The 12,200-nt window shown below is 41.2% G+C and overlaps 1 protein-coding gene across 1 annotated transcript in view; it reads right to left on the bottom strand.

The window, feature by feature from the left end:
• The window catches only part of LIG1 (DNA ligase 1), an 85,251-nt gene that overhangs the window by 5,345 nt on the left and 67,706 nt on the right, over positions 1-12,200 (bottom strand). The window contains exons 16-29 of the mRNA XM_075279134.1: positions 11,694-11,770; positions 11,468-11,559; positions 10,784-10,883; positions 10,192-10,277; positions 9,985-10,100; positions 9,794-9,889; positions 8,677-8,787; positions 7,341-7,412; positions 4,277-4,421; positions 4,102-4,184; positions 2,424-2,576; positions 2,200-2,253; positions 888-1,031; positions 184-276 (exon numbers count right to left, since the gene is read on the bottom strand). Of these exons, the coding sequence (XP_075135235.1) occupies positions 184-276; positions 888-1,031; positions 2,200-2,253; positions 2,424-2,576; positions 4,102-4,184; positions 4,277-4,421; positions 7,341-7,412; positions 8,677-8,787; positions 9,794-9,889; positions 9,985-10,100; positions 10,192-10,277; positions 10,784-10,883; positions 11,468-11,559; positions 11,694-11,770 (1,422 nt within the window). The remainder of the gene's footprint in view (positions 1-183; positions 277-887; positions 1,032-2,199; positions 2,254-2,423; positions 2,577-4,101; positions 4,185-4,276; positions 4,422-7,340; positions 7,413-8,676; positions 8,788-9,793; positions 9,890-9,984; positions 10,101-10,191; positions 10,278-10,783; positions 10,884-11,467; positions 11,560-11,693; positions 11,771-12,200) is intronic.

Raw genomic sequence — 12,200 nt, 5'->3', positions numbered from 1 at the left:
GCAATTTTTTTTTTTGCACAAACACACTGCTGAACATATTGAAAGTGACTGAAAGCCACAAAGTGAACAAGTGGTAGGTAGTGCATGTTGGTAGCCACTTTGCTCGCCTGCTATTGTGTTGGTACCGAGTGGGAAAGTGACTGAAACCAGGAACAGGGAGAAGTCATTGATATAACACCTTACCTGATAACTGTTTGTGGCTTCTTCAGGCTTTTTATCATCTCGGATCCGGAGGAAACGTGGAAACCGCAGGGAGATTCCCCTTTCATCTTCCACCTATAACCAAACAATTTAATGGCCAATGTAACAGGTAATTCATAGAAATGTGTGAAGAAATGATAGAATTCCTTTTAAGTACATTAATCTCGCCTCTCCGCTGACGCTTGTTTACTTGGCCGCAGCCATGACACGTTATACTTGTACTGATACCATCGCTGGGGTCACATATTCACTAAGACGTGACTTTACTGCGGGCAAGTAAACAAAAAACTACAGGGGGCCATGGAACTGGCAGCGTCAGGAACGCTCGAGCACAGCTGTTTTTTTTAAAGTCCACAATCGTAAAAGAACATGGAGAGAAAAACTGATCCACTAAAGCACGTTAAGCCTGTGCAAAGCCGGGACGAGGAGTGCAAAACTGGTCCACTAAAATACGCCATACTATGTGCAAGACCAAAACACGGAGAGCAAAACTGATCCACTAAAGTACGCCATCTTTTGTGTAAAGGCCAGAACGCAGAGTACACAACAGAGTATTTCCCGAGTGTTAATTCATAGATACAGGGGAAATTGTTTCCAATTTTCCCCCGCCTGCATACTCAAATATTACAGACCTCTCTCTCCCAAACCATTGTTGGTTACAGTATCAATGATGTTCTGAAACGTACCAGTCCGGTGGCGGCCTTATGGACAGGGGAAATGGAAAGATCTGCACATTTTATTTCCCACACTTGGACAGGTTCAAACCAATGGTCAGGTTCTGCAGAACTGTCCCAGCGGTAGTAGCTCCTCGGGCTGTCGATTACATGATCCTACAAAGGACGACAGGGGGAAAAAAAAGCCAAACATCTAGAATTAATGTTTCAGGCAAAATGTTGTTTTTTTTTTTAAAATCTAGATAGAAGTTTGGGATTTTACAACACTTGACTGGTTTATAGAAGCTTCATATATAGCATTGTTACTTCTACAGCCATGCCCACCTAGATAACTTGGCTCCTCATCATCCGTGCCAAGTCTCCTTGCAGATTTCAAGGGATGTAACACCGGCAACTTCATTAATTTAGGATATCTCCAAATCTGATATCACTTCCCTAATATTTAGAGCCACAATATGCCATTCATCTATGAAATGTTACCTACCACAACTACTAGTTTGTTACTGTAATGACTTTTGCAAGAAAAAAACATCTTGCACTTAAAGGGATTCTACCATTAAATATTTTTTATTTTGTGGAAAAGACGTCGGAATAGCCTTTAGAAAGGCTATTCGTCTCTTACCTTTACACGTGGTCTCCACCGCGCCGTTCCTTAGAAATACCGGTTTTTATCGGTATGCAAATGAGTTCTCCCGCAGCGATGGGGGCGGGCCCCAGCGCTCAAACAGTGATGAGGGCGTCCCCACCGCTGCCAGAGAAGTGTCTCCAAGAGCCACCTCCTTCTTCGTCCACTGCGTCATGTTCAATGTCTTCCGGCGCAGGCTCAAAACCTAGCAGAGCAGAGCAGACTGCGCAGGCGCACAGGAAAATGGCTGCTTGCATAGCATTGTTAGCGGCCATTTTCCTGTGGCCTGTGCGCCTGCGTAGTCTGCTCTGCTAGGTTACGAGCCTGCGCCGAAAGAAGACATTGAACATGACGCGGCGGACGAAGAAGGAGGCGGTGCTTGGAGACACTTCTCTGGCAGCGGTGGGGATGCCCTCATCACTGTTTGAGCTCTGGGACCCGCCCCCATCGCTGCGAGAGAACTCATTTGCATACCGGTATTTCTGAGGAACGGAGCGGCGGAGACCACGTCTACAGGTAAGAGATGAATAGCCTTTCTAAAGGCTATTCCGACGTCTTATCCACAAAACAAAAAGTTTTAATGGTAGAATCCCTTTAAAGACCTAAGTTTCTTTTTTTTTTGGGTAACTTATGTAACCGAGACTGTTCCTTTTTTCCAGCTTGATAACCCGGCCTTGCAGGTTCATAGAGGAGAATTACCTTTAGAAAAGTGTGATGTTTTTCTAAGTGTTCATCTGTAAAGCCCGTTCCAATCTAAATAGAATAAAATATATAATTGTCAATACCAATATTTATGTCCGATACACACTCACCAGTGACCGGGCGCTGTCAGATTATGTAGGCACACACCCAACTGAAAAAGGGCTTTTTTTTTTTTTTATAAAATTTGACCACGTTTTCAATCTGTATTATTTCAGACAAACCTTGCAGATGGTCTGATATTCTTCACTTTCTTCATCGTAAGATGCCAGTAGAAATCCTCCGTATATACCAGTCCGCTTTCCTTTTCCCAAGTAGCCACCAATGACCACCAGATCCAGCGTGTCTCCCACACCTTCTAAATAATCTTTTTTTAACTTAAAAAAAAAAAAAAAAAAAAAAAGTAAAAATTTAAGAAATATTGAAAGAATTAAATAAAATAATAGAGCCGATTTCTGATGAATGAGTGAAAAATATCCGCAATTAGTTATCTTAATTTTGTCAGATAGATGCAAATAATTAGTGTCCATGTGAGATCGGCATCTGCCAGAGGCTATTTATTTCCTCCCCACTGAAATAAACTTGGCCAAGACAAGAGTTCATGTACATGGGGAAGTGAGAAGGAATAGCTGTCATGTACGAGCAACCTCAACATCTTTTCTTTGTTTTATGTATATACTAGTAGAATAACCGCGGCTTCGCTCGCGAAAAATAAGTTTAATTATTGGTTATGCTAAAGTAAAATTTTCAGAGCGGCAGTAAATCTTTTCTTCCACTTAAATTTTTTTTATTATTTTTGGTATTTTACTTTATTTTACTTAATTTGTTGTAACATTGATGTGAACAACTTTTTTTTTTCATTTCAACATTTTTATTGATTTTACATATTCAATACATATTATGTAGGATAAACTCTAACAACAATTTTTTTTACAATTTTTTATCAAAAATTAAAATTTATGCACCTTACACAAACATATAAAACATTTACACCAGGGGTGTAACTACCGGGGTAGCAGCTGACACATGGCCCGGGACATTAGGGGGCCCAGTAACAGCCGCTACCACTGCGTTTTTGTTTTTTTTAATAGGCCATTACTGGCTGGAGTTACTCCAGATGGTAACAGGCCCTATTTACTTACCAATCCTGGCAGCGGCTGGTAAGTGACACCGCGGGCCCACAAACAGTATTATTATACTCTAAGGTCTGAAAAGACCCCCAAGTATAATGACCGGAGGCCCAGGAGAGGTAAGGGAACATAAAAAACTGCATTACTTACTTTTCCGGGCAGGCTTCGGGGCTACTTGTGTGATGTCCCTGATTTCACATGACCGGAGCCTGCATCCTTTGCAATGTGTGGTGTGTTGTGGCATTTGTGTGCTGTCTGTGTGATGTTTATATGGTGTTTGTGAAATGTTTGTGTGTTGTGTGTGCTGGTGCGGTCCCCTTAGCAGCGACTCTTTGGCACCATCGCTATAATCCATCCCTGTCAGTCACAACTGTTGTTTTCCCCTCAGCACTTTCACATTTCCCCATTATATGTATAGGGCCTAACTTTGGAGGCCCCAATCTCATGACAGGGAGACGCTAGCCAGATATGACCTGCACAGTATTCTGCTCCTCTGGGTGGAGAGGGGGTGTGCCAAATTTCACCCAAATCGGGTGAGAACTGTGGATCTGTATAGAATGGACTACTACAGATTTTGCGTTAGAGATAGATAGATAGATAGATAGATAGATAGATAGATAGATAGATAGATAAATAGATAGATAGATAGAACACAAAATTGACTAGTAGTGTTACTTGTTGTTTAAAGAAACTCTATTGGATGCTTTGAGGTTTTTGCCTTGTTTTTCAGCAGAGAATACTGACAGCAATAGACAAATATGAGAAAACTCACCTTCAGCCAGTTATGAGAACGTTTTGCAATCTCGTACGTTGCATTTTGGTCCAGTGTTTTTACCATCAAACCCTCACATGAATCTAGATGGGAGGAGAAAATAAGGGAGGGGGCTATGAACAATGTAATTGTATATAATCATAAAGCAAGGAGACAATTCCTCCCACTGGTATACCTTTTATGGACTGATCAAGAAATTCTGAAATTTCATCTGTGTCTGCCGAGTCCATATATGTAGCAAACATGAACTGTCCTTCCAGTTCAGTGAAGGATTCTCGAAGGAGCTGTCTTCGCTTAGAAAATGGCTCTCTAACTAAGGACTAAAAACAGACAACGTGTTAGAGAACGCACACACACACACACACACATACATATATATATATATATACACACACACACAATTCTGTATTTTTATTTAAGTGCAGGACAGACAAAAACCCCAAACCCTCCAAATTATAAGCAAGATGTTTGGCCATGTGCCTTCTGCTTCACTAAAGGTTTTGGCTGATCCCTCCCAACAGGCTAAAATTTCCCTATGAAAGCAAAAACTAGGAAACTAATAGATAAGAAAAGTGTAAATTTGAAGCTGAATTTTTCTGATTGGCCAAATTTTGCCACAGAATTTGAAAATTCCGCACCACCCGGGAGGAATTTTTATGTCTCTCATTCACATCAATGGGAGGTATGAGGCAGAATCCACCTGAAGATTGAAGATGACGCTTATTGGTTTCTGCTACATGAAAAATTCACCTAGTGGAACGAATCAGCATCTGCCTCTCATTGAAATGATTGGAAAGCCAATTTTAGGCAGAATTTAGGGTTGATTTTAATTTGGAAGCCGGGGTTAATTTCCTTCTGATCTGTTCCATGTTAGGCTGGGGCTGGCTAAGGGAAACAGGGTTGGGCTTATTCTCTCTTCTGTTGCAGAATTGCAGGGAAAGGCACCTGCTGCAGCCAGTTGTCTTACAGCTACATACAAGAGACTGAGAAGGAGGGACAGGGGGAATACTCACTGAAGATTTACAATATATATATCTATAGCCGATGGCTAGTCAGGTAATGGAGGGGTGTACATCTCACCCAGACTACTAAGGTGGGTGTTATGAGAAAACTCCAAAAGGAATGTTTGTTCTCAGCAGACAACTTTCGTCTGCTGAGCATTTTGGTAAATGCTCAGTACTGGGCTGGATTTTTAGGAATGGCAGGTAGGTTGGTAGTGGGACCTGTCATTCCACCCCCCTCCAGTTAGAGCCTAGTCGGGCAGGTATTTCTTTTTGTACTGTTTGCTTTTGTTGCTGCACTACCTTTTTGAGGGAAAATAAACTCTACCCTTGTTTTGGACTAAAGAATCTGGACTTTTGTGTCTATGCCACCCCACCTAGCAACCCCAGACCCTGATTATATATATATATACATACACACACACACGTGTATATATATATATATATATATATATATATATATATATATATATATATATATACATATGTATATATATATACATACATATGTATATATATATATATATACACATATGTATATATATACATATATATATATATATATATATTCTCAGTTTCAACTGTAATAGGAGACAAAATAAGAGCAAAGAAATAGAAAAACACTAGCATCTGCCTGCAACTTCGTCTGCGGGTTGGTGTTGGCGCTGAGCTGCTTATATTTAGCCAATTGCTGTTGTGGATGATCCGCCTGCTCCTGCAACTCGGCTCTGCTACATCGCTGCATATGCGCAGCATACTCAGTTGTATGTACATCTCTGCATATGGAGAGCCTACTCAGCTGTGCTACAGCGCTGCTTAAGCTTTGCTACATCTGGCCATTTGGATTAGAGGGGTGTTCTTATGTCAGTGTCTGAGAAGCTTCTGTGTTGGAAACGGCTGAACGGATGTTGCAGAAATTTGCCACAGTTCGATCAACCTGCTCTCCCGTCTCGGCTGTGCTACATCGCTGCATATGCGTAGGATACCCAGCTGTATGTACATGTTTGCATATGGAGAGCCTATAGAGGTGTGCTACAGCACTGCCTAAACTCTGCTACATCGGTCAATTGTGATTACAGGGGTTTGGTTATGTGACTGTCTGAGCAGCTTCTGTGTTACAAAGGGCTGATCGGATGTTGCTGAAATGTGCCAAAGTTCTCCCCCATCAGAGGCAGAACTACACATTCCCTGTAGTACTCACTGAAACTCTACACCCGATATACTCCTCTTGCCCACACACAGCCCGCATGTTCTGTAGTCTCCTGATCTTCTATGAGACTCCATTTTCTTCAGCTTTCACACGGTCCAGCTTCATGCTATATAGCTCTGCTCACAAAATAGTGTGTAGCTCCGCCCACTGCCTAGCATGATCCTATCCGAGAATGGCTCAAGGACCTGTGATGACGTCATCACAGGTCCTTTAGTGTTGTGTGAACCTAAATTCCTTCACTGCGGTCGTGTAGTGACATTTACCGGGATATAAAGTAGCCTATATTTTAATCGGGGTTCCTACCTATGTATGTGGCAAATTTCATGCAAATCCGTTCAGCCGTTTTTGCGTGATTTCACATTTATAATATTAGTAGGATAGGATAAAAGGCAGGAAAGACTTAAAGAGGTATGCAAATTTTATATTCATGATAGGTCATCAGTATCTAAACTGTGGGTGTCAGACCCCGCACACAAAGAAAAGCTGTTCCATCACGCTCAAGGTGTTAAATAACAGGACCGGCACTACAGCCCCATTCACTCTATAGTGGTGGTGCCAAGGAACTGCAGTCCTATAACTCGAATAAGATCAGACTGCATGCACTTCCTATCCACTGTTGCAGCTTCTGCCCGAACAGCTAATCTGTGCAGGGTCTGGGTGTCAGACTCCCATACTGATGGCCTACCCTGTAGCCAGAAAACTCCTTTAAATGAACACGCTGGCTACAAGAAAGTGTCTAGTGCTAGTTATAAGAACAGGTGCCAGGGTTCGTACATACTGCCAACACTACTTGAGTGACATGTTGTGCTCTCCTGATAAACCAGGAGATCCAGCAGTGTCAGCCAGTATCACAGTTTCCGTTTACAGGCTCCTACATAAACCTTTGCACTTGAGAAGTTTGAAAACCCCTTTAAGATTTTAGGTTTGATTATTTGAAATTGATTTGAAGATGGTGCAGGACCAGCTGACGTGTTTTTTTGCAGAAGTAAACTTTTTTTTTAGCATTTATGAATATACATACTACTTACCTCTCCATTCAGGTACAGCATATCGAAGGCATACACGCACACCTGGACCTTAATGTCAGAAGCCTCAACGTCCTAAAATAGTCAAATAAGATGAACACGTAGAATAAACCAATGCGGCAGGTCATCGCAGTAAACATTTAGGGGGGTAACATAAACCGACCGCACATCGTAAACATATCATCAAACAACTTGACCTTGCACCTTTAATCTGTTGTTGCATAGCACAGAAATAGCATGTCCCCGGCACTCGCGGCCATATGGTCAGGGGTGCAATAAAATCTACAGAGGATTTACTACAATTTTTAATGTATATAATATAAAACAAAAATAAGTTGCACGCAACAAAACTGAAACCTCAACGGTATGCCAGAGCAATAATAAAAAGTTATGACTGGAGGTCCAGGAAAGAAAAATGTATCGTGTAGGCTATGGGGTATATAGTGGATAGGCGTGCAAGATTTACTGGCAGGTTTACAATTTCCTGTAATGAAGGCCAGTCGTAAATCTAGAGATATTTCTGTCTAGTGGCCTCTCAAAATATCGCCTTCTGTACAAAGTCTCTGAAATAATCGCCCTGCACACCGACTTCACTGGATATTAAAGGGATACTAATGGATTCTGCCGTCAAGCTACAGATGAACCATACTAAGACCAAAATCATCAGAGTCTGAGCTGAATGTTAATCTTATCTAGTCATCTATGGCTTCCTTTGAATTTTTGTGCTTTTTGCAGCATCTTTTTTTTTTTAATTTTTTTATTTTATTATTTTTTATTTTAATTTTTTTATTTTATTATTATTTTATTAATTTTTCTATTAAAGTCATGCTCCTTGTCTATAAGTGAGAAAGAGCAGGTCCAAAACAGGTGTTGCATGGAATGTATGCCTGGTATAGGTTATAACTGACGCTAGGTTCACACCTGCGTTCAGCACTCCGTTCTGTGCTTTCCGTCTTCTACATGTAAGAAGACGGAAAGCACAGACCGGGTCCGGCCATGAGCGTTTTATGCTCTCCGCCGCGAAACCGTTTTTTTAAATCCAGACACAGAGTACTGCATGTCCGACTCTGTGTCCGGATTAAAAAACCCAGTTTCGCGGTGGAGAGCATAAAACGCTCACCGCCGCTCACGGCCGGACAGCTTTCAAACCCATTCAAATGAATGGGTGAGAAAGACTCCTGCAGGTTTCCGTCTCCTGCTCTGTTTTATGCAGGAAACGGAAACCTGCAGAACGGAGACCGGGCGCAGATGTGAACGAGCCCTGAGGTGCCATTGGTTTAGTAAGGCAATGCATGATTTATCAGTAAGCTAAATGACAATTTCCATCAAAAATACGCACCTTTCGTTTCCGTGTAGTCAGAACTTGGAATGGCTGGATTTGTTTCTTTTGAGGGTCCCATGCAACGGCTTCTGAGTCAAAGATGCAAGATTTCACGGAATCTTTCTTCACCTAAGATTTAAAATAAATAAATAAATATTTACCATATATATATATATATATATATATATATATATATATATATATATATATATATATATATAATTATAATAATAAATATATATGTGAGCGTGTGTGTTTTTAATCCCACCCTTGGCTACAGCTAGGTTTCCCAATATAGGGTTGTAACATTACAGACACCTAATCACTATCCACAGGACATAAGATAAGTGTCTGATCGCTGTGGACCCGACTACCAGGTCCCTTAATGATCAGGAGGACAGGAGACCAAAAGACTCCTTGTAAATGGAGTGCCACTGCACTTGCATGACTGGAGCGCCATCCACTTCTATCGCGCTGCCGAAACTGTAAGCTCCCATAGAAGTGAATGGAGCAGCTGTCATGTAATCGCTCTGGTCCTCCATTCACAAGGTAGTTTTAAGGAGATTTTTGATCCTCTGCTCTCATGATCACTGGGGAACACAGTGTCTGGGCACTTAAGTCCTTATCCACAGGACAGGAGACAAGTGTCTATATACGACCCCTTTAATATCAGATGATTGGTACCTCCGCTGAACAGCTGCTTGAACAGGCTGCAGAGACTAGAGCTGTGGCCTCTGTAATGTTTACACTGGTCTGTAGGTCATCAGTATGTCATCGGTGGGGGTCGAACACCCAGGACTCCCACAGATCAGCTGTTTAAAGAGGCTTTTCTTTGCCGATGACTTTACACTGATCAGTCACCAGATAGAGCAGAATCTCAGCCCTATTCAAGTGAATGGAATTGAGCTGCAATACCAAGCACAGCCACTAAACAATGTACTGGTAGGTAGTTTGAGTGATCACTGAAGCCTCTTTAATTGACTGATCTGTAGGGGTCCTGGGTTTTGGACACAAACTCATTATGTATTGATGATGTACCCTAAGGTCAGTTTACCTACATTTAAGGCCCAGTAGGACATTACTAAACATCACACCTCAAAGTGCAGGCCTAGAGCTTATCTTTCCAAAGGATTACCTGTGGGATCCTGGCAATGATATCCGGATACTTTGTAGTATTATTTTCTTGGTTCCTGCTGTACACGTGCACTTCTCCATTCTCCAGGATATGTATCTATGAGAAGGTAAGGTATACATGGAATTGTACCTGTACGAAATGCATATTTTCTCATCATGTTGCCATCTTGTATTAACTTGTCATATAAATACCTGGGCGCGCTCTCCATCGTACTTATATTCACAGGTAAAAGCCGCTTCTTCAAACCTTTTTAGCACTTCACCGACCCCCTTGGTGGGGTGTGCCAACATTGGCTTTAAGGGAACCCCTGAAACAAAACAGATATCGGTACCTTAATTATTTGGTACTGTCCAAAATAAAGAAAACGGCAAAGAAATATCCGGCCCCATAAGGATTACCTGGAGTAAGTTTACAGTGCTGAGGAAGTTCTTTTATCCCGTGCTTAAGAAGGGCGGGAATAACCAAGTCATAGTTTGGTAACTCGCTAAAGAACAAAAAAAAAAGGAACAAAATTCATTAAAAAATTAGGTTCTAGTCTAGTTCTCTAGTCTACAGAATGAGCTAATGAATCAACTAAGTAGCTGAGAGCAGCCTCCTCCTCCTCCCCTCTCCATAGACTTCTGTGTGAGACAAGTACAGTGAAGCATTCTATACATACAAATAGTGAATGAAGATAAGGAGGAGAGGAGCTGGATAAGTAGAGATGGAAATAGAAGATATATATAATAAAGTTTCTTCTATTTCCATATACCATTCATTTATAGGTAGCTTTATAACTGGTGCTCCGCTTACATCCCCTAACAGTCACAACGTTGCAAAAACCTTCCAAAAATTGCCATAAGACAACTCCGGTGTTTTATGTGCATTTTAACCCTTTGATGAGCTAACATATTTTAGCCCTAATCCAGTAACATTTTACCCTCTCTGGGATAAGATTTTACATTTTTTTTCCACTTTATAAGAAAAATGCCATACGAAACAAAACCTCACCAGTATGTCTGCTTCAGAATCAAGGCGTTTTCTTCAATCCAAGCTTTTTTGGCATCTGTGCCCATACCCTTTGAAGCGTCCAATACTGCATCTGGAAATGCTGAAGAAAAAAAAAATGGCTGAGTGGTCAAACCTATCCAAACAGCCGAGTCTTAGGGGGCGTTCACAAGTGGACAGCAAAATCGTACATGTAGAAAAATCGGACATCTTTGCAAACGGACACTTAAGGACACCCACGGACAGTAAAGGACACTACATGATGTCCCATTTAAAATCATGCAAATTGCAAACGGACGCAGCTAGTGTGCGATGCTAAAATCTTACGCGGACATTAGCATCGCACACTGACGCTAGTGTGAACCCTGCTTTAGAGAAGGGCACCCCCTTATCCAAACCAGACTCCCAGTTCCATCATATATTATGTAGAATGACCATGTTTTTGGGATGTTTGTCTGAGGAGGGTTTCACTGATGAACATAGGATCAGCTATATGGCCATATCCCAGGTAGCCAGAGGTTGTGAGGGACCAGACGTAAGTCTCCATAAGAGGTGAGTACTGGGGGTCGTTTTATTTATTTATTTTGAATTAACTTTTTTCTATTTCATGACAGATTTTTCTGCACATCAAAATCCGCCAAACAATTGGGGTCTTGTGGAAAAAATAAGATTAGCGGCAATACTCACATTGACCAGGTGGTGTTAAAGTGATGGCTTGGGCAATAGCGGAAAGAACAGATAGCTCTGCCAGTCCTATGCGGAGTTTTCCTCCTAAAGCTCTAGATAGTCAAACACACAAATGAAAAAAATCATAAAAAGGGACAAAAAACACCAAAAAGACAAAAAAAAACCTCACAAAAACAAAAAGCTAAACATAATTAAAGTGAAAATTTCAGAAAGAAAACAATCCTACCTGGCAATGTAACGTGCCTCGGAGTGTCTGCACGCGACGAACAAGCCCTTGATGATATCAATCTTCTTATTCATGGCCTGTAAGAAAACAGACGTGATGTCATCGCAAACAATCTCACACATTTTTATTTTTTTTTTAAAGAAAGAAACTGCTTTGACATGGAGGATCTGTACTACCAACTATTATACTGTATGTTACAGGTATTGACAACTCACGTTGATTAAAGTCTCGGGAACAACATAAACAATAGTGCGTGCAAATTTAAGAAAATTTAATATTCTATCAAAGAAATCTGTTTCCTTCTCCACCTAATTAGGCCGATATACTTTTTACATAGAAGTTTATGGAGAGGGGAGAGAGTTGGAGGATGTGCAAAAGACATACAAATAGCTGCTGCTGCTAAACTGAGAGGGAGGGGAGAAGGATTTTAACTCTGTTACCTTTCAAGATAAAACTCTACTACCACTACACAGAATGGGACAATAAATCAATTAACAGGCTCCTCCC

This window comes from Leptodactylus fuscus, chromosome 6, assembly GCF_031893055.1.
Source record: "Leptodactylus fuscus isolate aLepFus1 chromosome 6, aLepFus1.hap2, whole genome shotgun sequence".
Taxonomy (NCBI): domain Eukaryota; kingdom Metazoa; phylum Chordata; class Amphibia; order Anura; family Leptodactylidae; genus Leptodactylus; species Leptodactylus fuscus.
Note: the sequence above shows the minus strand (reverse complement) of the source record. Positions and strands in the feature narration are given on the sequence as shown.